At 42.9% G+C, this 22924-nt stretch overlaps 1 protein-coding gene and 1 long non-coding RNA gene across 2 annotated transcripts in view; one reads left to right on the top strand and one right to left on the bottom strand.

The window, feature by feature from the left end:
• Positions 1–22924, bottom strand: part of LOC139909618 (uncharacterized) — a 230486-nt gene that overhangs the window by 191927 nt on the left and 15635 nt on the right. The window lies entirely within an intron of this gene.
• sos2 (son of sevenless homolog 2 (Drosophila)) overlaps positions 75–22924 on the top strand; it is a 35238-nt gene continuing 12388 nt past the window's right edge. The window contains exons 1-12 of the mRNA XM_071895948.2: positions 75–931; positions 11575–11700; positions 12054–12185; positions 12668–12832; positions 13011–13217; positions 15292–15435; positions 15987–16097; positions 20078–20176; positions 21034–21161; positions 21433–22088; positions 22258–22339; positions 22576–22698. Of these exons, the coding sequence (XP_071752049.2) occupies positions 848–931; positions 11575–11700; positions 12054–12185; positions 12668–12832; positions 13011–13217; positions 15292–15435; positions 15987–16097; positions 20078–20176; positions 21034–21161; positions 21433–22088; positions 22258–22339; positions 22576–22698 (2057 nt within the window). The 5' untranslated portion in view covers positions 75–847. The remainder of the gene's footprint in view (positions 932–11574; positions 11701–12053; positions 12186–12667; positions 12833–13010; positions 13218–15291; positions 15436–15986; positions 16098–20077; positions 20177–21033; positions 21162–21432; positions 22089–22257; positions 22340–22575; positions 22699–22924) is intronic.

Here is a 22924-nt window from a genome sequence, read left to right as displayed (position 1 = left end):
AGCAGCTGTCTGGCTGCGCGGGGCGCAAAGAGCAGCAGCGAGGGGAAGGCCGTCAGACAGGCAGCAGAGTTGGTACGAACATCATCGACTTGACAAACTAAACCAAAAAACATCTCGACTGCGCTTCGCTGCGTCTCCGTTGATAGATATGCCTCGGACTTTTCGATATTTGGGATTTATGTTGGATTGCGCGACTGATCGCTCCGGAGAAGATGACTGAATTTGAAGTAAACAGCGGAGGAGAAAGTGTGCCTTCTTTGGAATTGAATGGGTCGTGTGCCACAACATAACTCGGAGTGCATCAAGGCCAACAGCAGCCTGTAGCAGTAGTTAGCTAGCTAGCTAAGGTTAGCCTGCTAACGTTACAGGTGTTAGGCGAGAAATTACCAAACGTAACTTGTTTAGTTAGTTAGCAACAACTTGTGCTCCCATGGCATGACATCGAGCCGGAGTGAATGTGCCTGTTATTAGCTCGTTTGCTGGTAACGTTATTAGCCAACGCCAAGTAACCCTAGCACGTATAACATTTAGCGACATTGTTATTAGCTAATTAGCTAGCCCTTTTTAGTTAGCTGCTGTCCTCTGTTTACAGCAGCGGGCTAGCCTCACTAGCTACCAAGCTAGCGAGTTAACTTAATACATGTGCTTTTTCCCATGTAGCTAACAGCTCGCTAGTCAACCTTATTCGACCCCGGACTTGCCGTCAGGTTTAGTGATACTGTCCCTATTTGCAAGCGAGCTAGTTGACTTTTTCACCGTGCCTGGACTGACCCACCCACAAGGACTATCCGGGGCCGATGCTGACAATTCAGCCCGGATCACGGCAACGCAAGGAGCCGCCACAGCCATGCAGCCACAGCAGATATATGACTTTTCAAGTGACGAGAACAGTCACAAATGGAGAGGCCTCTTCGTGCAAGCTTTACGAAAGGTAACACTTTGTTTATTACGGGGGGGGAAAAGTTGTTGTCAAACTAACCAGCATTTGAAGTCTTCGACGCGCACGTAATCATCTTTATAAACATGTCTCCCATACTGGGGAATGAATGGTACGGGCTACAGAAGTACTGATTTCATTTGCAGGCACCTTACTATCTAAAACACACACACACACACACACACACACACACACTTCTATCACTAGTAAGCATACACTCCTACTAAACCAGTGTTATCACAACACTTAACAAGACCTCCCACACAAGCAGCCCTTGATGACAACAGACCTTTACCAATGTTGAAACTGTTGTGTGTTTCTTTTCAGTGGCTGTCTACAGTGTAAAGTGTCTAGGCTCTGTTTTCTCAGCAGTCTCTTCCCCAACTTCCCTCTAATGACTTTTTTTCCCATCATGTTTTTGAAGAAGTAGGTTAATTTTAACCAGTTTGTACAGTAACTTGAACTACTGACAAGTGTTGCATAATTTTGAGGTATACTGTGAGTCGGTGCTACTTCTGTCTTTTAAGTTGCAGGGAATCGAGATGACAACTTCTAGTTAAATACCAGTGAAGCTGTCGTGCGACTGCATTCTTCCTGTAGATTAAATGCACTGTCAAACATCATTAGCAATGTGTGTATTGCTGCCAACCACTTCATGTTTTCCTCGTTGGCTGTAGCAGCAGAGATGTCTCATCCTAGCAGAGCAGAGACCTAGTGCAGCTGTTTAAATCTGGATTGACGTCAGGTTTCCCCCCTTCATCCTCACAAACCTAACTGAAACTTTCAAAGCAAGAAACATTTTCAGCTGCATAGTCTTGGTCAATAGGCTTTTCGGCTGTCTGTCTCTTTCCCTTTTCTTGCATCGCCTGTTGAGAAAACAGAAAATAAAACTATCCTGGTGACAAGGTTCCCCTTGTCACCAGGATAGTTTTATTTTCTGCTTTCGCAACCTTTTGCCCTCTCTGTTCTTTCCAAGACTTATAAACCCATGACAGGTACAGACTCCTAACTGAAAAGAGAAGGTTTTTGCGTGGATATAAACCCACAATGTCCTGATGAGATCCACACACACACACATTTACTTGTCCCGATGTGGCTGGGGCTTGTAAGGGCCTCTCCTGGGTGAAGAGAGGGACACAGGCTGAAGTGGCAGAGCTTTGTTGTGGTGCAAAGTAGAGATAGGACATTTTTAAGTTGGTATACAGATTCACTAGAGCAGGAACTTTGTATTCTTGACATGGATGAAAGCTTTTTTTAAGACGTGAAATATGCATGTTTGCGTATTCCATAGTAGACTATCGAGTGTAATTAACTTTTTGTTTTGTTTATTGTTGCAGTTAGTTAATTAGGTCATTTGTATGACGTGTAGCTAATCAAGTGTCTACTGCACACTGTTGCTGTCAGATCCGTCAGTGACTACACATGATAAGCCGTTCCCTCCCATTTGTAATGGTTTTGCATTTTTGTTAATGCAAAGTAACTTTGAAGCGATGTTATGACGGGTCTTATGAGGTAAGCTAATAGTACGACAAAGTGCCTGCAGAATTAGCCATAGAATTAGCCGTGTAGCAACATCACATTTATAAATAACAATGACGTTTTGTTTCAGTCCCCAGTCCCTAGCGCTGTAGAGATTGTGTGATGAATCAGGTGAAACTGAGAGAGCAGGTGGTGGGCCGTGGTGCCGCGGTTTCATTGTCTCAACTTGTTACACAACTGCCGGAGGGAAAGCCTGTCAGAGATTGACGCAAGAGAGGTTTGTTATGGTTTTGACTGACTGTGACTCGCTGTTTTTCACAGCTGTCCACTGGGGGGTTTCCTTGTCAGAAGGAGCCATGTTGGATGACTCCACCCCTGAGAATTTAGATTGCTATTTAGAGGCAGGATTAAAGAGTACCTGTTGATAGACACTCCTTGGAACCAGAGCAGCAGAATAACTTTTTGATCAACCAGCCAGCTAGAGTTTTAGAATTTGCATCTTCAAATGATGGTTGATCACCCGCAAAAGTGGCTAGTAGACGACAAAGACAAACTTACCAGCCACAGCCTAAATTTACCAGCATTTGATAAATTATATAAACTATGAATTGAGCCTTGAGCCTTTTTTCTTTTCCCCTGACATGCTGCAGGAAGGAGACACATCATGCAGAGAAGTCTTAACTATGATCTCTGTGTATAAACTTGAAATTACAGCCTTTCACTTATAATGCCGAAATGGAGTAAGCCTTTATTACGCTTTGATGAAGGCAGCCTGCCAGTCGTAATGGCAGCAATAAAAAAGGCTTGTTCTGTATCAGAGATATGACTGTGTAGCTACTCTTTCAGGTCCTATGTACTCCATACACACGTGTGCTCATCTGTCTCTCTCTGTGGCGTTAATGTTCACCGTGACATTTTGCCATGGAGGAGTCCAGGGTTTGTGTCACGGCCGCGTCTGCGTGTCCCGGCTATTCTTGATCGCTGCGGCTCGTGCCTGGTGCTATGCAAGAGCGTCATTTAGCCTCTGACATGCTGGTGTTAATAATAACTGTGCATTCCCCAGGTCTGCTGTTTCACTGGCATTGGGAGAAAGGCCAGGGGTACGGTGGGTACAGTTTCATTCCATTGCCATGTTGAGTTAGCGGAGCGCGGTGTTGAGTTCGCGGGGCTCCGCTCCACGAGGCGCAGGCCAACGTTTAAAGCCGAGATTGGTCATGTTACAGGCCTGCTTTGTTTTTGTGTGTATGTTGCCTCTTTTATCCTGGCAACACAGCGTAGTCGGTTAAGAATCTGACACGGTGACTTCACCACGGGCCAAAAGTTACGGCTGAGATTGGTCTCATTATAGTCCGGCGTTTTTGTTGCCTCTTTTCCCCTGGCTAAAAAGAGAAGTTGTCAGTTAAGAATCAGACAGGGCGACTTATTATAGGCCTCCACTCCAGCACTCCTCTCTATGAGGTACAGTCCAACTGTGAGAGCTCACATGCTGTCTCTTTCTATCACTTCTCATACAGTATCTGCCACCTAGATAGAGAGACGGTTAAGAGTCGGACTGGCTGTGCTCATGACGCTCTATTCTGAGAGGCGGAGAGTAAAAGCTGTTATATATCGGGCAGATTTTTTTTGGGCAATCTGGGCAGGGTAACGTACCTGCCAGGAGGAAGTGAACTGGGACACGGGACAAAACACACAATAGAATTCATCAGGGTGACAAGAAGTTTCCAATGTAATCAGTGCAAGAGGCGTCTCCTTGAGTATTGTAGCCCTGCAATGTTCCCCAAATGGTCGCCTGTTTATCACAGCCCGCCGACTTACAGCTCATTTTCATTTAAATCCGTTATTTAGTCAGGTAGTCTCATTGAGATCAAGGTTTCTTTTTCAAGAGAGACCAGAGAACAGAAAGCATTCCTAAAAAAAGGCAAAATACAATTCAGTCACATGTTCCAATGGTGAAACAGTCAGCAACATACAGGGACATAAGTTATAAAAAGCAATCGTAAGCATCATAAAACATGTGCAATGGATGCCATTGCTTTAAAATCAGGAAGAGAGAGGGGGGGGGGGGGGGGGGGTATGCTTTATTGTTCCATTTATATGGTGCATAATACCAGAAACCAGTCTTGCCAGGTTCAGAATATATTTATTTGTGTATGATTTTATCACATTATATCTTATCACCTGACTGGATTTGAGAAGCAGTGAGAGCAGATTCTTAACTGTGGTAGCTCTGCTCAGTGAGCTACAAGGCTAATGGGTAAAGCTGAGATTTAACTTGTGGACCTATATTGTTTTTCTATCACCTGTTTGATCCATCATCGAGCCGGATAAAGAAACCCTCTGACCTGGTGAACTCACGGCGCTCCACTGTGACTTACAGCCCAACTGATAGAGCCGAGATGTGGTTTATAAAACTAGTGTCTTGTAGATTAGATTAGAACTTAATTGTCTATGAACGGTGTCTGAAATTAACTTTTGGTTTAGTTTTTTTTACCCATTTTAGTGCTATTTTGTGTACAGAATCAAGTGCTGTGTGAGTACATTTAGAGTTCTAATTTAAAACTTGCTCACTCACTTATACAAGGGATGTTTTTTTTGTCTTAGTCTTCATTTTTTCTTTTTAGTGACCTCACACCTCGCCACATTGGACTAACGAAACAGGAGGAAGAGTTTGCAGAAGTACAGAACTACTGCTTTGTGTAAAGCAGCGTACCAGGCAGCCAGTTTGAGCCTGTTTGATACACAGTGATTTAGAGAGAGTGTACGATGGTCAGCAGGGACAAAGTTTGACCACAAATGAGGACCAAAGACTGTATGTAACTGAGCCATTCAAATGTTATTGTCTCAAAGAGTTACCGGCCAGTGTGGTGGGTGACCCTTTTTCCGCCAAAGCCAAAGTTTACTGGCATTTGGCACTTGGCAGGTGTTACTTTCAGACCTTGTCTATGAATGTGGAAATGTTTCTCTGGATTTACTGCAAAAAAAAGTCAAAGTAAAAAACAAAATATAGGAAAAAGAACAGGTGAGGCAAGGGAAGCCTCACCCTCAGCAGCCTTCACCTCCTTTAATTCGAGTTGAATAAAGAATCACACAGCAAAGAGCCTGACATATCTGGACCCTGGCGGTTGCCGGTGGAGACCCGTACCTCCGGGATGAGCTCTGCATGTTGATTGGACAGGATGTTCTTGGTAACAGGTCGCACTTCCTGTGCACCGGCCCCGGGCCGTCCGCAGAGAGGAGCGCGGGCTGATTAATCCACATCTTTCCCCACCCTTCCCATCAGCCCCGTCAACACCAGCGTGCTCTCCGTCCTCAGACAGAGTTGAGGCGGAGACGAGGCTGGACACAGGCCAGGGGCAGTGGGTCAGGTCAGACAAAGGTCACCCTAGGGTCACGTGTTGTCGCTTGGAGGTCCACCAGCCTTTGTCTTGCTGCTCTACATGTGAGGAAGGCTAGCTGCCTGCCAGTGGAGTATAGTGTGCTTGTGACTGTGTCTTCAGTGTGTGTATGTTTGTGTTGTCACCTGTTTACGTCCTCTGTGTGTATATGTTAGAGCTGAACAATTAATCGGAAAAGAAAAATCGAAATCGCAATATGAACTTCTGCAATTTCCAAATCGCAGAGGCAGCATTTAATTGCTTCTATTATTTCTAAACAAGGAATTTTAGAGCTCCAGTTAACCTTTGGTCCATTAATGAAGTACAATATTGGTGAAAATCTTTTCATCAAACTCCTGCCCACTGACATCTCTTTTATTTGAACAAAATCACTTTTCTTTAAACAATTTTAAAAATTGATGACAAGAAAAACTTAGAAAAAATTATATATTTTGTCAATAACTTTCAGACCTAGTATATATATGTGTATGTGTGTGTGTGCCATCTATGTGTTTGTGTTACCGCACATGCATAAATATGTGTGTCATTTTCTGTTTCTGTCTGTGTCTTACAGTTTATCTCTGTGTTTCTGTGTTTCTCTTTGTCTTTGTGTGTGTCTTGTATGTCTGTGCTGTGCATCTCCTGTGTGTGTGTGTGTGTGTGTGTGTGTGTTTTTAATGTGTGTGCGTACGTGTGTGTCTGTTGTCTCAGAGTTGATCTCTGCCCTATGGTTCCCCAGACAGTCTGGTTGTAATGGCAGATGATGTCATGGCATGAATCACAAACAATGACACATGCTCGGGTATAATAACAAGCCCCACCCCCCACCACACACAAACACCCACACACACACATACACACACACACACACAGCCACATTACCTGCAACCTGAGCCTGATGCAGCCCCATATACACAGCCGGGAGAATAATCAATTGAATTAGAAATGTTAACCCTGTATTAACACCATCCAGCCTCTATTATCACCCCCAACCTTGCTGTTCTTTTACCACCAGCACACACACAACACCTGATCACTCTGTTGTGTTATAGTTACGACTTACATGATGTTCAGAAGCATATATACTGTATGTAGATATTTATTACCGCATGGATAAATTGGTTGGCCTCTGTCATTTAGTCAGGGCTGCACAGTTAATATTGTGTAATTGGTTATCACGATTTTAATTTGATTAATTATTGTAGAAATTGGCAGTATTAAAACATCTAATTTCATTTTGTTGCCTTTAAAACACCCACTGTGTCAAACCAAGATCTTGATACACGATATGAAAAGTAAGCAAGAATAATTTTGTTCCCCCAAATCATCGAGACAAATAATCATTATTAACATACGTGATCGCATTATCTAGTAAAATAATCAGGATTATTAGCGATAATTGTGCAGACCTACATTTAGAGTAGTTTATATTGTCAAGGGCAGAACTTTGCATTTCAAAATTCACTTTCACTGGCTGTGTTTACATGCGTAGTGTTAGGGCTGGACGATATGGTTGAAATCAATATCATGATAATCATAAGGATTTTTCTCGATATCAATATATATCACGATATGGTTCATGTATGCAAAATCATGTTAAATAATCAAATTAATGTTCATCTCATTGAACCGAATGGTGATTTTAGGTGTGATGTCAAACAAAACTGAAATTTATTCAGGTTAAGCTGTTTACATGCACCTTTGATACCCTGCGATTGAGTATCCATGTTCTCATGAATAAACCAGTTAACAGAATATTCCTGTTCGCCTGTGGCGTCTCGCTTACAGATAGGACTGTCCACCAACAAAAAAAAGTATGAGAACCTGCATCCACCAGCTCCTGCTTTCAGATAAGATAAGATAATATAGCACTTTATTGATCCACTTGGGGAATTTCAAATTCAGTTTCACTGAGTAATAGTAGGTTACTTCTAATACAGTAGAAAGAAATCGTGATCCTAATAATAATAGTAAATATTGCTTGCTGCCATTTTTTGTTGTTGTTGTTGACATCAACATGTACCCACAATGCTGCACAAGTCAGTTTGCGCAGAGGGTGAAAACCAAAAGTAAAAGGAGTACGATATTTCCATGCCTTGTTATAACCTGTTAAATATCGGTTATCTTAATCAGATTTCTCATAATCGTAGTTTTCCATTCGTCTACACAGAACCAGGTAACTTGAGTGAGAACAGAATTGTTTGTGCATGTAAACGTAGCCACTGTTATACCAAGTTACTAGATTTTAAAAAAAAAAATTTTTTTTATATTGAACCTCCAAATCATGACTGGCTAACTGCCAAGGTGGCTGGTAGAGCCGACATCAGACAAACTTCTTAGCCAAACCTTTCCAGCATTTGGCTTATTGTGTTAAATTCCTTCCAGTCAACCCCTTCTCCCACAGACTGATTGGGTCACCTTTTTATATTTGGTACATTTTAGGTTTTCATTCCATCCAAACGCTGAACCAGCTGAGTTTCACACAGTAACAAAAACGTCAGTGAACTAATCAGTGAAACTAATCAGTGAAATCAGCTGGTGTATTGGTTGGACAGAATGAAAACCCGCAGACTCTCGGGCCTCGTTGAAAACCACCGGGCTGCAACACAGATTTTGACCTACTATTTAATTTGTTTTTTTTTCTGTATTTTTTGTCAATGGGTAGACTGTGACACTGATGCTGCCACGGGTTAGGGGTTCGATTCCCACCTGGTCCACTTATGCTAGAAATGTACGCACTCATGCTTTGGATAAAACGCCCGTCAATTGGCATATTGTGTCTGTAAAAACATGCACGACGTCTGTGTATGTCTGCATGTGTTTTATGTGTGCGGCTTTCATTTTTCTGGTGGCTTCTCTCTGGTTTTCCTCTCCTGGCTTTACGCTCGCAGTATGGCTGGCTCTATTCCAGTCTGCATGTGTAGAGTGAGCCTGCTGCTGCTGCTGCTGCTGCCTCCTCTGCCTCCTCGTACACCCACATCAATACCGCTCAGTCTGCTGCTATGATCTCCTGTCCCCGGGGGCCTCCGCTCTGTGTGGTGGAGAACAACGGGGAGAGAGAGAGAGAGAGACGGGTAGAGAGAGAGAGAAAGCGAGAGTGAGCGAGCACTGGGACTTCCTGTACGCTAGCCGGCCCTCCTTAATGGAGCTGAACCATGAAACTGAACACCTTTAGCATGGCACAGGGGGATGTGCATGAAAGCTTACATATCATCTAGATTTTTTTTTCCACCCAGTGCCTTTGCCTACATACAGTAATATAGTGGGGAAGTTACCACTAGCCACCAGCTAAATGCTGATATATTTTGGCAGGTGGCAGATCGGTTTGATTATTCCACCAACCGCTTGCAGGATTTTAAAATCTATGATGAATCTGTTGTATTCAACAGCTTTCAGCTGGTAAAAAGTGACCGGTAGAAGTTTTGAATTCACCTGCCGCTGTGGCAGGCAGAGCAAAAATGTAGTTTCCTCTCCTCGCATACCAAATGACTCTCATCTTGTGCCTCATGCTTATAATCCGCGCATTTCAAATTCAGGAGTTCCCCTTCCATTTTCTACTTCATTGCTTTCACTTGGCTTACTCTTGCCTTGCGCCTTACTGTAGCATCAACCGCCAGCTATATTAGTCCGTGTGTATGTCCGTCACCCATTAGGATCAGGTTGCACGGGTACTGTAAATATATTGAGCTACGGTCATACCTACACATGGCCCTGCTCTCCTTTCAGTCCTCAATTTAGACGTCCTCATCTAGCCCAACTGTCAGGCACATTAAGGCATCCTATAGTGTCATTTCAGACCAGAGCTTCATCCATCCATCCAAGTGCCAGTCGGTCAGTCATCAGTCAAGTCATATTGATTTATAAAGCGCTTTCAATAAAACAGGTTCGTCACTAAGTGCTTTACTGAGCAGCAAAGGACAAAGACGCGCAATAAAAACGTGGGATCAAGCACACCTCAAATTTTAAGACATGAGGCCTCAAATTTGAAAGTAGAAGTCCTCAGTCAGTCAGTCAGTGAGTTTAGTACGACACAGGCATGCAACAGCTGCTGGTTATTTGGTACAGTATAGCAGTATGGCAGTTATGAGTATCTGTGTTTAAATATCTATTGTCTTTTATACAAATTCTATTCAATTTTGTTTATATTTGTTGCTGCTCTGTGTGCTATCCTGACCTTTTTTCTCTGAATTCTTTAGTATAGAGGGCACTTGTTGGTTGTAGGCCACTCGATGGAACGGGCCAACTATTCTGTGAATGGAATCGGGGGAAACCCCCGTAGTTTCTGTTGGGTGACTCACAACTCCTGGTGTCATGTGGAATTTGGTCAAGTGCCTTTTTTGAGGCTGAGGGAATATATCTCATACTTCTGCTTTGACCGGTTTTATTTTTTTTTTTTTTCCACTTGAAGTTTACACTGGTACATTATTTATAACTGTTATGTCTCGTGAGTCTGCATCAAAACAGAAATGACGTACGGAAACAGAACTGGAAGCCAAACTGTTGCTTATCTTTTCCATCTGCTCTTTTGTTTAAAAAGCATCTGAATGTGGTTAATGAATCAGAATTTGAATCTGTATTGGAATGCTCAGGGATTTTTTTCATCTGTCACGTGCAAATTGTACATTTTTTCCCTTTTTCATTCTGTGTTTTATCATTTTATCTCAAATAAGTAAACTTGAGACGGAGGGGACATCCTGCCCATCACTGTATCACTGTTAAGTCAGAGCAGAAGAATGCGCGAAGCCCGGTCAGGGTTGACCTTTAAACTCTCCTCTCACATTCCACATGCCGGGGGCAACGTTTTGTCATCATAACGCCCCGCTTTACTATATGCCAGGGTAATTCCATCACTCGCATGTGAACAGCCCAGCCTTTGTGTGTGTGTGTGTGTGTGTGTGTGTGTGTGTGTGCGTGTGTGTGTGATAGGGAGAGAGATGCAGACGAAGGGAGAGAGTAAATGTGAGGCTCCCTTTCTATCCACCTCTCCTCTCGTTCTCTGCCACAGCTTTTTTTTTTTCTCTAGTCTGCTATGGGTCCTATAATAGTATCTGAACTGACAGCATTCCTGCAAGAGGGCACGGCCCGAATGACGACAACTTTTGGGGGTGGGGTGGGGGGGGGGGGGGGGGTCTTCTCTTTCCACTCGTAGATCTGACAAAGCCACACCTTCTCTCCTGTCTCTACCTAAACCACACCTTTTCTGTCAGGCTGGTTCCACCCTCCAGCAGGAGCCAGGATGACATAAAGACTGACAACCTTCTTCAAAAGACTATTAAATGCATGGCCCTTTTGTTGTTTTTTTTTAACAATGATGATGTCATGTCTTTTGTTGTTTGCGGTCAGTGATTCATGCCTCGTTTAACAGCGTCTTGAAACTTGATTGGATGTTGAATAATTAAACAAATGCCGAGTGTTTATTTAGTTGCATATCTATGGCGTGCTGCAACGTTTAAGACTGAGGGAAGATGTGTTTGTCGTCAACAATCATTCATTTTCCACACTTGCTGTCTTTGCATCATTAAAGTTGATATGAACCTAATTGCACTGCATCATACTTGGTGTCATGATCAATTTCACATCATCCCAAAGATCACAAATATGTGAACAGTGCAGGAGAAAAGTAGTTTTTTATTCTACAGGTCATGATGGCTGATAAATCAAAAAGTTACTAGCATTTGGCTGGTGTTGATTTCCCACCCTCTTTGATTAAATGAAGCTCTTTCTAACAACTTGCCATACCTGCCACTCATCTCTTTTTTTCATATGTTTCTCTTTACCTTGCAGGTACAGAAGCAGGTCCACCCAAACCTGTTGGCGAAGGAGGACGCGCTGCAGCACATCGAGGAGTTGATCCTGCAGCTCCTCAACATGCTGTGTGTGGCCCAGCCTCGCTCCGTTCAGGACGTAGAGGTAAGGCTTCCTCTCTCACTCCTGGTACTTCTGTATTAAAGCTACTGTGATTAAATTTGAGTATTATACGCTTCTTGAGTATAAATTGATGCTACGTAGTAAATTGATAAAATGCATAGGTGTGGAAATTGAGATTTAGGACGGAGATGGGTTACTTTCACAGATTTTGCTTGTAAATTTCCTGCTTGTGCTCCTAAAATTTTCCATTTAGGAGAACATGTGCTACTACAGTGGCGTACCACATGAACTCATTGATGACTTATGTATGATGCAGCATTCAGCCAACTTAAAACATCCCAATGTATTAATTGTAACTGTAACTGAGGCTTATTTTCCTTCTTCCCTCGTACCAGGAACGCGTCCAGAAAACCTTTCCCCACCCTATAGATAAGTGGGCCATAGCCGACGCCCAGTCGGCTATCGAGAAACGCAAGAGGAGAAACCCCTTGCTTCTCCCTGTGGACAAGATACACCCCTTGCTTAAGGTAAGGACCTTTGCCCTGCCCACCATTCTCTCTAGCAAAGATATGAAGCCGTACACCCCAAAACACTACAGTATATAACAATTTTGGAAAGATATATCGCTCAGTGTCTCTAAAATATTGAGCAGGTCTTATCATTTTGTCAACCGAGGACCGAATTTACCCACTTTCTTTTATAAAACACATTTGTTTTCATTTAATATATTTGGGACCATAGCATTATTCACATACTTACCAGACCTAGTCTTCTCAGACGGGTGGGGCTTACCCCATAGGACAATATGAGTGCCAAAAGGTTACGACAATCACTAGGAAGTATTTGTGAGTCCCTTTAGCATGCTGTATCGACACTAATTGAATCGTCCTGAGGCGATAAACTCCACTGATCTGGTTCTCCATGCAGGTTGAAACAAACGCTAAGAATTATTTGCATCTGCTGTTTGGTCTAACACCTAATATGTTCTTTCCCTGTGTTTCCTCAACAGGAGGTTTTGGGCTATAAAGTCGACTACCACGTCTCCCTGTACATTGTAGCTGTGCTTGAATACATATCAGCAGACATACTGAAACTGGCAGGCAACTATGTCGGCAACATCCGGCACTATGAAATAAGCCAGCAGGACATCAAGGTGTCTATGTGCGCGGACAAGGTGAGTGTTAGTTTAGGTATTTTCCACAAACGGTCCATGGAATAAATGCAATTTTTTTTGTTTTCACAACATTAAAAGCACAGCACACCAGCTGCCAAAGATTGCACTAGAGAGAAGAAGATGGTGTTTTGATTGTTTTGGTGTTGATTTCCTCCAACCCTTGGCTGTCCGTCTGCAGGTGTTGATGGACATGTTTGACCAGGAGGAGGACATCGGCCTGGTGTCCCAGTGCACCGAGGAGCCGTCGTCCTCCGGGGAGCTCACCTACGACGACCTGGTGAGGCTCGAGATCGCAGAGGAGCGCCAGTACCTGCGAGAGCTGGACCTCATCATCAAAGTGTTCCGCCACCACTTCCTGTCCAACAACAAAATCTTCACGCCTCAGGTGAGGACAGGCTTGCACAATTAATCAGAAAACAATCAAAATCGCAACAGTTTAAATTTGATAAAAGGAGAACACTTTTCACTTTACACCTACCTGAACAGTGTTCTCCAGTGCAATGCAGAATCCCAGGCCACAAATCTTGGATTACATTCAAACAGAGCAAAGCATCTCATTTTCACACCCAAATTATATATTTTTTCAAGTGCTGAAAAACAAAATCATGCTGTGCCCTCATATATTGTTCTTTACATCGCAATCACAACACTCAGCACAAGAATTGCTATGTGATTTTCTGTTTTTTTTTTTCTGTGTTAATATCCTGCAGTCTTAGGTGAGAACAGTAGCTGTGGCCAGCTTACTGTAAAGCCAGCTTATAAACAAAGAGTCAGGTTCCTAACTGCACTTGATTAACTTACCGTATTTACAAAGTCATTTGCAACCAAATCCAGTGTAAGAACATTTAAAGATTAGAACTGAAACTCTGTAATCAGCTAGCTGGTAATCAGCATAGAGGAACACTGTGAAAAAACCCCAACTGAGTTTACAGTTTCTTTAAACATCAAACAAAGGCAGGACTTCACTGTTGTGTATATTCCTCTTAGAACAAGTATGTATGTTTTCTCTCAGACTTTTCAGTAATATAAATATTATCCTGATGCTACTTTACCACCAGAAACTGAAACTGTTCTCACAGTAAGATGCCTCCACACTGCAGACAGACACAATACCAAGGCATTCGCAAATCATGTGTGACTAAAGAGTTTGTTCATGAGATGGGTTATTTTTCTGAGTGATGACCAGGCAGGCAGAGAGACTAACTATCCCGTAAACAGCTCACAGCCTCAACCCTTGCAACAGCCAATGCCTCTGCCCCTTCTCTTTGATCCCTCTGGTGAAATTTGTACATTCATGTCAAAAGGATATGCAAAGAAACAAATTCCTAATTACACTCTGTATAATATGGCAATTGAAGTGCTCTAAATTTCCTAAAAAAAAAAAAAAAAGAAGAAAAGTATGGCTCAAACATACTTTGCAGCCTGGTAGGGGGTAGGAGGGGAGGGAGGCTATAAGTCCACAGCACTGGAGTGGGATGGTAGCTCTATGGGTTGCGAAGGAGTGAATGGAAAGTTAAGTTTTATGGGTTGCTGTGGCTTTGCATATTTTGGGTTGGGTAATTTGTGGTATCATTTGGGTGAGGAGGATAAACCTTTGTGAGGCCCTATGGAACGCAGAACACGTAATTATGTTGAGACAGGAACAACATCTGCAGCCCTTGCCAAAATAACCTCAATTATGTCTGGTGAAACACGGTATAATCTGAAATTACTTGGGGAGATGTCAAGAAAGTGTTATGGTCAAATAATGACAGGACACAACTTCTATTCATACTTGAGCAGTCAATAATCACCCCATTCTATTTTGGGGGTGTACTTTCTCATTTATTTGACTGATGATTTCCTCAGGCCCTCAGGCAAATTGGGCCCGCCGTTACGTTTACAGTATATTCCCACCATTTTTTTTTTAAGCCTTTATTTATCCGAGGAAGGTTAGCTAAGCGTGCATTCAGCATTCTTTCAGCGACCCCCTGCTTCACACTCACATGGTTACACACTTTCACACCTGGGAGATGCCCAATGCAACCAGTTTTCAATTATCGGCCACAGCTTCGTAGTTGCTGAAGGAGGCGAGAACGATACTTACTCACTTTTCCCGCCCAGACTTTCCGAGCTGGTCCAGGGATTCAAACCAGCAACCTTCCACCACCATCCTCAATTTGATTATTTCTCGCTAGGGAAAAAGGTGGAAAACGCAGAATGGCTGCACAATATTAAGCAAACTAATGGGAGGAGGGAAACGACTTGTAAAAAGTGTTTGTTAAAGGTTAAAAACTCAAAAAAGTGCGTTAGAAAGCTGCAGAACAGGGTTGTGTGAATACTTTTCCTTACTTTCTGCATTACGTGGTTTTCCTCCCCCCATTATTTTGATTATTTATCGCTAACATGTTGCCACTCCTCTCACAACGGGACAGTAAAGTATGTTTTGCTACCGCCGCTCATGTTGCCTCCTTGTGCAGGATGTGGAGGTGATCTTCAGTAACATCCTGGACATCCACGAGCTGACGGTGAAGCTGCTGGGACTGATCGAAGACGCCGTGGAGATGACGGCGGACGGCAGCCCTCATCCGCTGGTGGGCAGCTGCTTCGAAGATCTAGCAGAGGTACGAAGCATTTCAGACCAGAAAACCTTCCTCAGACTCACCAGTTACCAGACGAGTGAAGCAGAATTCTGTTTGTTTGACCCCTTAAAAATCAGACCGCATTAAATATACCGGAATTGACAGTATAGTGACAATGCTGCAGATATATTGATAACTTGCAAAGATTCACAGTACATGACGTTGACAGAAAATTAATTGATTATAATTTTGATAATCGATTTAATCGTTTTAGTCATGTATCAAGTAAAAATACCAAACATTTGCTGGTTACAGCTTCACAAATGCTAAGTTTTGCTGCTTTTCTCTGTTTCATATTATTATTAAAGTAATGCTTTGGGGGTTTTTTGGCTGCTGGTCAGACTAAGTAAGCAGTTTTAAGAATCATTTTGGGCTCTGGTTACTTGTGATGGGCATTTGTCATATTTTTGACATTTTCCAGATTAAATGATTAATCGAAAAAATAATTGCTAGATTAATCTAGAATGAAAATACTCATTAGTTGCAGGCCTAGTGTCGTCATAACTCCTGAGTTATTTTCTGCCCGTCTGTAGGAGCAGGCGTTTGACCCGTACGAGACGCTGTCGCAGGATATCCTCAACAGGGAGTTCCACGATCACTTCAACAACCTGATGGCACGATCGACTGTTGGCCTCTACTTCCAGGTAGGACGATTATCCGCCTCGGAGACCGTTGACTGGAGCTTGTCGTTTCACACAGGGTTCCTAAAAAAGTATGGAAAATGAATTGGATTATTATTTCCAGGTGTTGAAGTTTGGAATTTACACAAAAAGGTCTGGAAAGCGATAATGGAAAAATGTAATTGTTCTGTTCAGATGCACATTGGTGTGTAGACACAGTGCTATTTCACATATGTTATTTGGGTTTTCACATAATCTCCAGTAATAGAGTGATATGACCAAGTTGTTGCCCAGCTGTTATTACCGTACGGAATATTACACAAAACCAAAAACAAGACCAAAAATGTCAAATTCAAGAAATGAACGTCTGAAACAAGTTTGGGATTTTGAAAAGAAAGTGTGTAGGAACCTCAGCATTACCATTGCACAGAATCTGATGAAACTATCCCTTGTGCTATTAAAATAAGGTGAGCAACTATATAGAAACCTAGTTTGGATGTTAGAGATAGAGGCGTGAGTGACAGTGGTTAAAATCTTTTTTTATCTGATTAAACTTGTTTATCTTGAGTGTCATGGTCGCCTGCCAAAGCGTCACTCGCAACGTTTTGTTTGAATCTGTCTCACAGCCGTTCTTACGTGTCGTCCCGCAATCTCTCTCTGCAATCTTTCCTGTCATTCCCCCAGTGTAAACTGTCTTATAACACAGAAATTCAATAAAAAAACGAAAAGCATAAAAAATAACTTGTTTGTTTAATATGAAAGTACAAGTAGGTCATTTATGTGTTTAAAACCGAGCAAACAATGTTTCGTTATTTGTTCCCGTTTGGCTTTGAAGTTAACCTGGGTGCCTTGTGGAATTCCTCCCAATATCTTTTGAGGGCATGTCATGACATATTCAGCGTCCTGTGTACAGTTTATTCACTGGTGCCGCATTGTTTTATTTGGACATTCCTCACAAGAATAGCATTGAATTATGCTCAGTGGGGTGCAGTTTGGCAGCCTTTGAAGATGAAATATTTGCTGGTGTTTTCTCAGGCCAAAGACCACTGAGTCTGGCCGTTCACATGAAGCAATATCAGAGCGCCAAACTCATAACAGTATGTACAGTATGAGTTGATTTTTTTTTTTTTTTTCTCTTTTCAGGCCTTTTCGGGGTTTTTTAGTTTTGTCACAATAGACCTACTGTTTATCTTATTTTACTGCGATAGTATTATGAGTCAGAACCAGTGCTGCTCAGTCCAGTGTTTTCTCAGTGTGTGTGTGTGTGTGTGTGTGTGTGTGCTACAGCCTGGCCCTGCTCTACCTCAGGTTGGGGCCTTGCCGTGTTTACCCTCGCACCACAAGTCTAACCCCAGTTAGATCAACAACGCTGGCACCCAGCACTGTCCCCTGATTACCCACACCCAATGTTTATTTTCATACACTGATTTGTATGGGAGTCGAACAGGGGAAAAGGCACAGGAGTTAAAATTAAAGCTTTATTTGCACTATTGTATTGATAGCACTATTGTATTCATTCAAAAGCCCCTCACATTGTTGTTTCACTGTTGCACGTCATAAAATAGGCAAGGTTGTCGTCACTGGCGCAATATGCTTGTATTTTATCAGCAAATTGTTTTCATATAAACCAAACATAGGATGGATAGACTGTCTGTGACTGATTGCTAGATAAGCGAAGACATTTAGCAGGTCCAAACAGAATCTGTTATTTCTTTAATTTTATGTGGTTTTCTCTGGAAATCTGAATTCTTTAAAGTATTTATGTTTTGCCTCTTAACTGTATTAACCACTATATTATAACATAAAAGCATGTTATGTGGTATATATTTTAAAGTAATTATTTTAGGAGTCCACAGGTTCCGTTTGGGCCTGGTCAAAAAGTAATATTTATTGTGTTGCTTTTCAAATCCATGCTTCATCCATTGTACTACAGACTGTGTGTATCAGTGAGATACCCAGTATATATGTGTGTGTGTGTGTGTGTGTGTGTGTGTGTGTTTGTGTGTGTGTGTTAGCTGATCCTCAGCAGTCCCAGGGGCTCATGCTGTAATGGTGTCTCCACCAGTCTCCACCCCACCCCCCCCTCCCCTTTTATCAAACTGCTCCTACCCCATTTATGCACCAGGCGATAATCTTATTTTAGAATCTCCCACTTTGTGTTTCGTCTATCTCTAACCCTACTGGGTGTGTGTCTCCCCATCTCTCCTTCTCCCCCCCCCCTTCTTCTAACATAACATACGCCGTTATGTGACCACTTTTATCCAGAGCACCTTGCATGAATGTGTACATGCTTAGTGGCGGGAATCGGGAATCGAATCCGTAACACTGGCATTGTTAGTGCCGTGATCTGTCTCTTCAGCGTTTGTCTCGTTTCATCTGCTTCGTCTTTCTCACTCCATCCCTCTTGACTTTCTCCATCCCTCTCTCTCTCCCCGTCCGTCCGTCCCTCCCTCCCTCCCTCCCTCCCTGCTCTCTGTCAGATAGATGTGTCTGTCGAGCACTCAGCCACTGCACTCTGCAGCGTCTGGTATTGTGGGTAAATTACATCGCCTTTTAAAAATAGAACAGGCAGCCACACTGCGGGCCATTTTTCTCCTGGGGAGACGGAGGGGGGGCCGTGGCCCGAGGCACATTTCATGTTGAAAATAAGCTGTAAATTAAGACGGCAAAAGAGCAAGAATTAGGTTCAGCCTGCCCTGTACCTCTGAAATGGGTACATGTTGTTCTCATAGCCGTGCTGTACGATATTCCCAATGTGTTTGTGTGCTTCTATGTAGGTTACTACTACTACTACTGTGCTGCATGGTCCTTTTTAGTGAGTGATGATGAAAGGCACAGAACTTACTTCGAACCCAAAATGCAATTAAAACACGTCTTTTCAATTGTCATGATGGCAAAAACTAGGAAAAAACTACCAAGCCCTTTTTTTCTTTAATCGAAACATCAAATTCATACCTGGCTTGCCAGCTTAGATGCACTCTAAAAATAATGCTTCATGTTGAGTTTATACTATTTTAAAATGTAAAGTGTGCATATTTTGAAGCAGAGAGAATTTAGAGAAAGTTTCAAAATATGAAGTTTTTATTTTTTATTGTCGGAAAACCCTGGGTTTACATCTCAACTTGGATTAAACAAATAAAAATTAGCAAACACATGTATACCAAATGTAAATGTAGCGGATGCTGACATATAGGAACATAATCTTAACTTGGGTCATTGTTCCCAGGATGTCCATCTGTCCATCAGTATGCAGCAGGCAGCTAAAACTCTCTCTCTCTGTCTCTTTGTAAATCTCTTTATTTTACATGTACACAAGCGCTCTCTCTCTCTCTCTCCCCTCCCCTCCCCTCCCCTCCCCTCCCCTCGCCTCTCTGCACAGACAGTGTGGGCGCTCCTGTGGAGTCTGAGTACTAGAGTATTGATTCTGAGTCGTCTATCAGGGGAACGGGAGATTTAAATGGATACTATGACAACCCCCTCTCCGGTTACCCTGCAGCCCGACTCGGTCAACCGCTCCTCCCTCCCTCCCTCCCTCGTTACCCTCCAACCTCTTGTCTGCTCTGATTGGGTCTCGTTTATAGGCATTAATAATGTCTTGAATGCTGAAACATTTGTTACTCCTTACACATAAACGTTTGCTACTTCTCCCCTCCCCAATTCATTGTTGTTGTTGTTTTGTTTATTTTTTTTTATTTCATCCTAGATTACATCTTGAACTCATTTGAAATAATATGATAAAAGAGAAACATAAGAGTGTTTAAACCTTGTATAATGATAGAAGTCGGTTTTAGCTTTTGGGATAGCGTAGAAAATCAATGATTTTGGCGTCAAGATACATTTTTCATAAATCACAACTTTGGCTTGGATTTGTGAAGCGTGAAATTTGTGAGTGAGAACCTAAATGAGTTTCAGTTCTCTTCAGTCACATGGTTGGTTGATATCCTTTCATAATCCCTTCACACGGGTCCGTCTCTAACAGTTCATGTGTGTGTTTGTGTCTCCAGTCGGTTGCAGAAGGCTTCAAAGAAGCGGTCCAGTATGTCCTTCCCCAGCTCATGATGGTTCCAGTGTACCACTGTATGCACTACTTTGAGCTGCTGCAGGTATGTCGCAACAAGGGGAACAGTACGACATATTAAAAACATTAGTCAAGGGTCAGATTGTTTCAGTTTCAGTTTTTGTGGACAAATGACAGACATTTCTAATTCTAATTACTTTGTTCCTTCTTTGTTTTTCTCCTTTTTTATTTTGACAGTCACAAACCTGATTAATGTGTATATAATATCACTCTATAATACTACATCCACATTTGATTTATATGTATTAGAGCATTTACATGTTTAACTTACTCATATTGGATCGACATATTTGGTATGCGACTGATCTGATTGTTAGATTTAGAATGTTGGTTAGAGAAGCTGTTGCCATGGTGACGTCGCTCTAGGACCAAACCCTGTGGCCTACTTCCTGTTCTGTCCCAGGGTTAGTTAGCCATCAGCCTTTTCCAGCCCTGGCTGTCATATCATATGTCTCTGAATATCCTCTGAATATCCGCATTCATATTCTGGTTAGGCTAAATCATTTTTTAATAGCCTGGTTTACACTGCTACACTAAAAGGTTAAAAAGCATTAGGCCAGGGCTTATTAATTATTGATTAAATTTTGAATTCCTCCAAATTTACAATGGCTGATTGTCTATGCATCTCTTTGCCACATGAGATTATTTGCCAACTGTGCTATAGTTTGAAATAAACTACATAATAGTTTATTATATAGTCTGTCTCATGAAAAGCCCTGGTTGGCCCTGCTGTCAAAATGTAGCTGGTGATCCCTAACGCTGCCCTGCCATTTATCATAGTGATCAAATCTGAGTTAGGCTGCTACAACCCAATAGAGGCAATAGAGTTTTGTGTTATGAAGTATAGTGACATATCTGGTGTGTTTTCTGGCAATTTTGCAGCAACTCCAGGAGCGCAGTGAAGACCAGGATGACAGAGAATGTCTGAAACAGGCCATCACAGCACTGCTTAACCTTCAATGTAGCGTGGAGCGTATCTACGCCAAACACCAGCCTCGCCGTAAGCCTGGGTAAGCCTCCGCTGCCAGCATTTATGTTTAGTTTACATTACAAAACAGTCTGTCTATTATAGACCCAGTGGGGGAAATTGGTTTCTATTTGAAGCATCACAAAATACAATTCACAATAAAACAATTCTACCAAAAACCTCACAGTACATAAGATAAGCAACTGCACCGCATGAACCCATGTATTTTTTTAGTAGTGATTTATCTGTGGCTTAATTGTTGCATTATGCGTTGAACTCAATTTTCTGACCCCCAAACTCCCTCCTCCCCCCAGCGAGCCCATGTACCGCCTGTACAGCAGGCAGGTTCGTAGCAAACAGCTAGCCATCAAACGCATGAACGAGATCCAGAAAAGCATCGACGGCTGGGAGGGGAAAGACATCGGCCAGTGCTGCAGCGAGTTCATCCTGGAGGGGCCGCTTCTGCGAGCGGGCGCCAAGCACGAGCGACACAACTTCCTGTTTGACGGCCTCATGATCAGCTGCAAGGCCAATCAGAGCTCACGGCTGCCGGGTTCGGGCAGCGGGGCGGAGTACCGCCTGAAGGAGAAGTTTGTCCTGAGGAAGATCCGCATCGTGGACCGCGAGGACTCGTCAGAGCTGCGGCACGCCTTCGAACTGGTAGGCAAGGACGAAAACTGCGCCGTTTTCTGCGCGCGGTCGGCGGAGGAGAAGGCGGCGTGGATGGCGGCGCTGGTGACTCTGCAGTACCGCTCCACTCTGGACCGCATGTTGGACACAGTGCTGCAGCACGAGGAGCAGGCTCAGCCGCTCAGACTGCCCTCCCCGGAGGTTTACCGCTTCGCTGTGCAGGACTCTGAGGAGAATATAGTGTTCGAGGACAGAGTGCAGAGCAAAACCGGCATCCCCATCATTAAAGCCGGCACAGTGGTCAAGCTCATAGAGAGGCTCACCTACCATATGTACGCTGGTAAGTTGCTGCAGCAGGTCTTCTTGTGGAAAGAAAGATATTTTAAATATTTAAATTTCATAGGGCAAACTCAAGTGTTTCATTTGATTTATGATCATGTGTGTTGAAAGCACTTGTTTCCTTCATTCTCAGCGTTATCTAATTTACTCCTGTGTCCTTGCCCCTCTAGATCCTAACTTTGTGCGGACGTTTCTTACCACATACCGATCCTTCTGCAAGCCGCAGGAGCTTCTCAGCCTGCTGATAGACAGGTACTGTATTGCCTGAAGAGCTGTCCATTCACCACAATTTTCATTGCTGTAGTTGTTTAATGGATAGTTCGGGTTTTCTTCAACTGTCTGGATTCATGTGGACATTTTTCAGCGGCGTAATCGGGGACAGAATAAAGCTTGGGGGGGGAAATGGAAATCATTATTAGAAATGAATTGGTGTTGTAGGTATGCTGAAATCCTTGAAAGATCTCATATCTGATCATTCATTTCCCCAGGATTGAGATCCCTGAGCCCGAGCCGACTGAGGCCGACAGACAGGCTCTCTGGAACGGCGATCAGCCAATGGCAGCCGAGCTCCAGAGGTTCCGGAAGGAATACGTGCAGCCGGTCCAACTCAGGTCAGACAGCCGGCCAATCAGAGCCGATTCTGTCTCAGTTGATTCTTCCTGTACTGACTTACAAGGCCAAAGAGCTGTAACTGCATGTATAGTAAAACTGAGCAAATAGCATTTATGGGGATAATTTATGTTGGTATGCAATGTAAACCGTAGGCATAATAAACTATTTGTATAGCACTTTCAGAGTTTAAACAGTCATTGCTTATCAGTGCTTTAATAGTCACAG

This window comes from Centroberyx gerrardi, chromosome 17 (genome assembly GCF_048128805.1).
Source record: "Centroberyx gerrardi isolate f3 chromosome 17, fCenGer3.hap1.cur.20231027, whole genome shotgun sequence".
In the NCBI taxonomy this organism is placed as follows: Eukaryota; Metazoa; Chordata; class Actinopteri; order Beryciformes; family Berycidae; genus Centroberyx; species Centroberyx gerrardi.
This window is presented reverse-complemented; position numbering and strand designations above follow the sequence as displayed.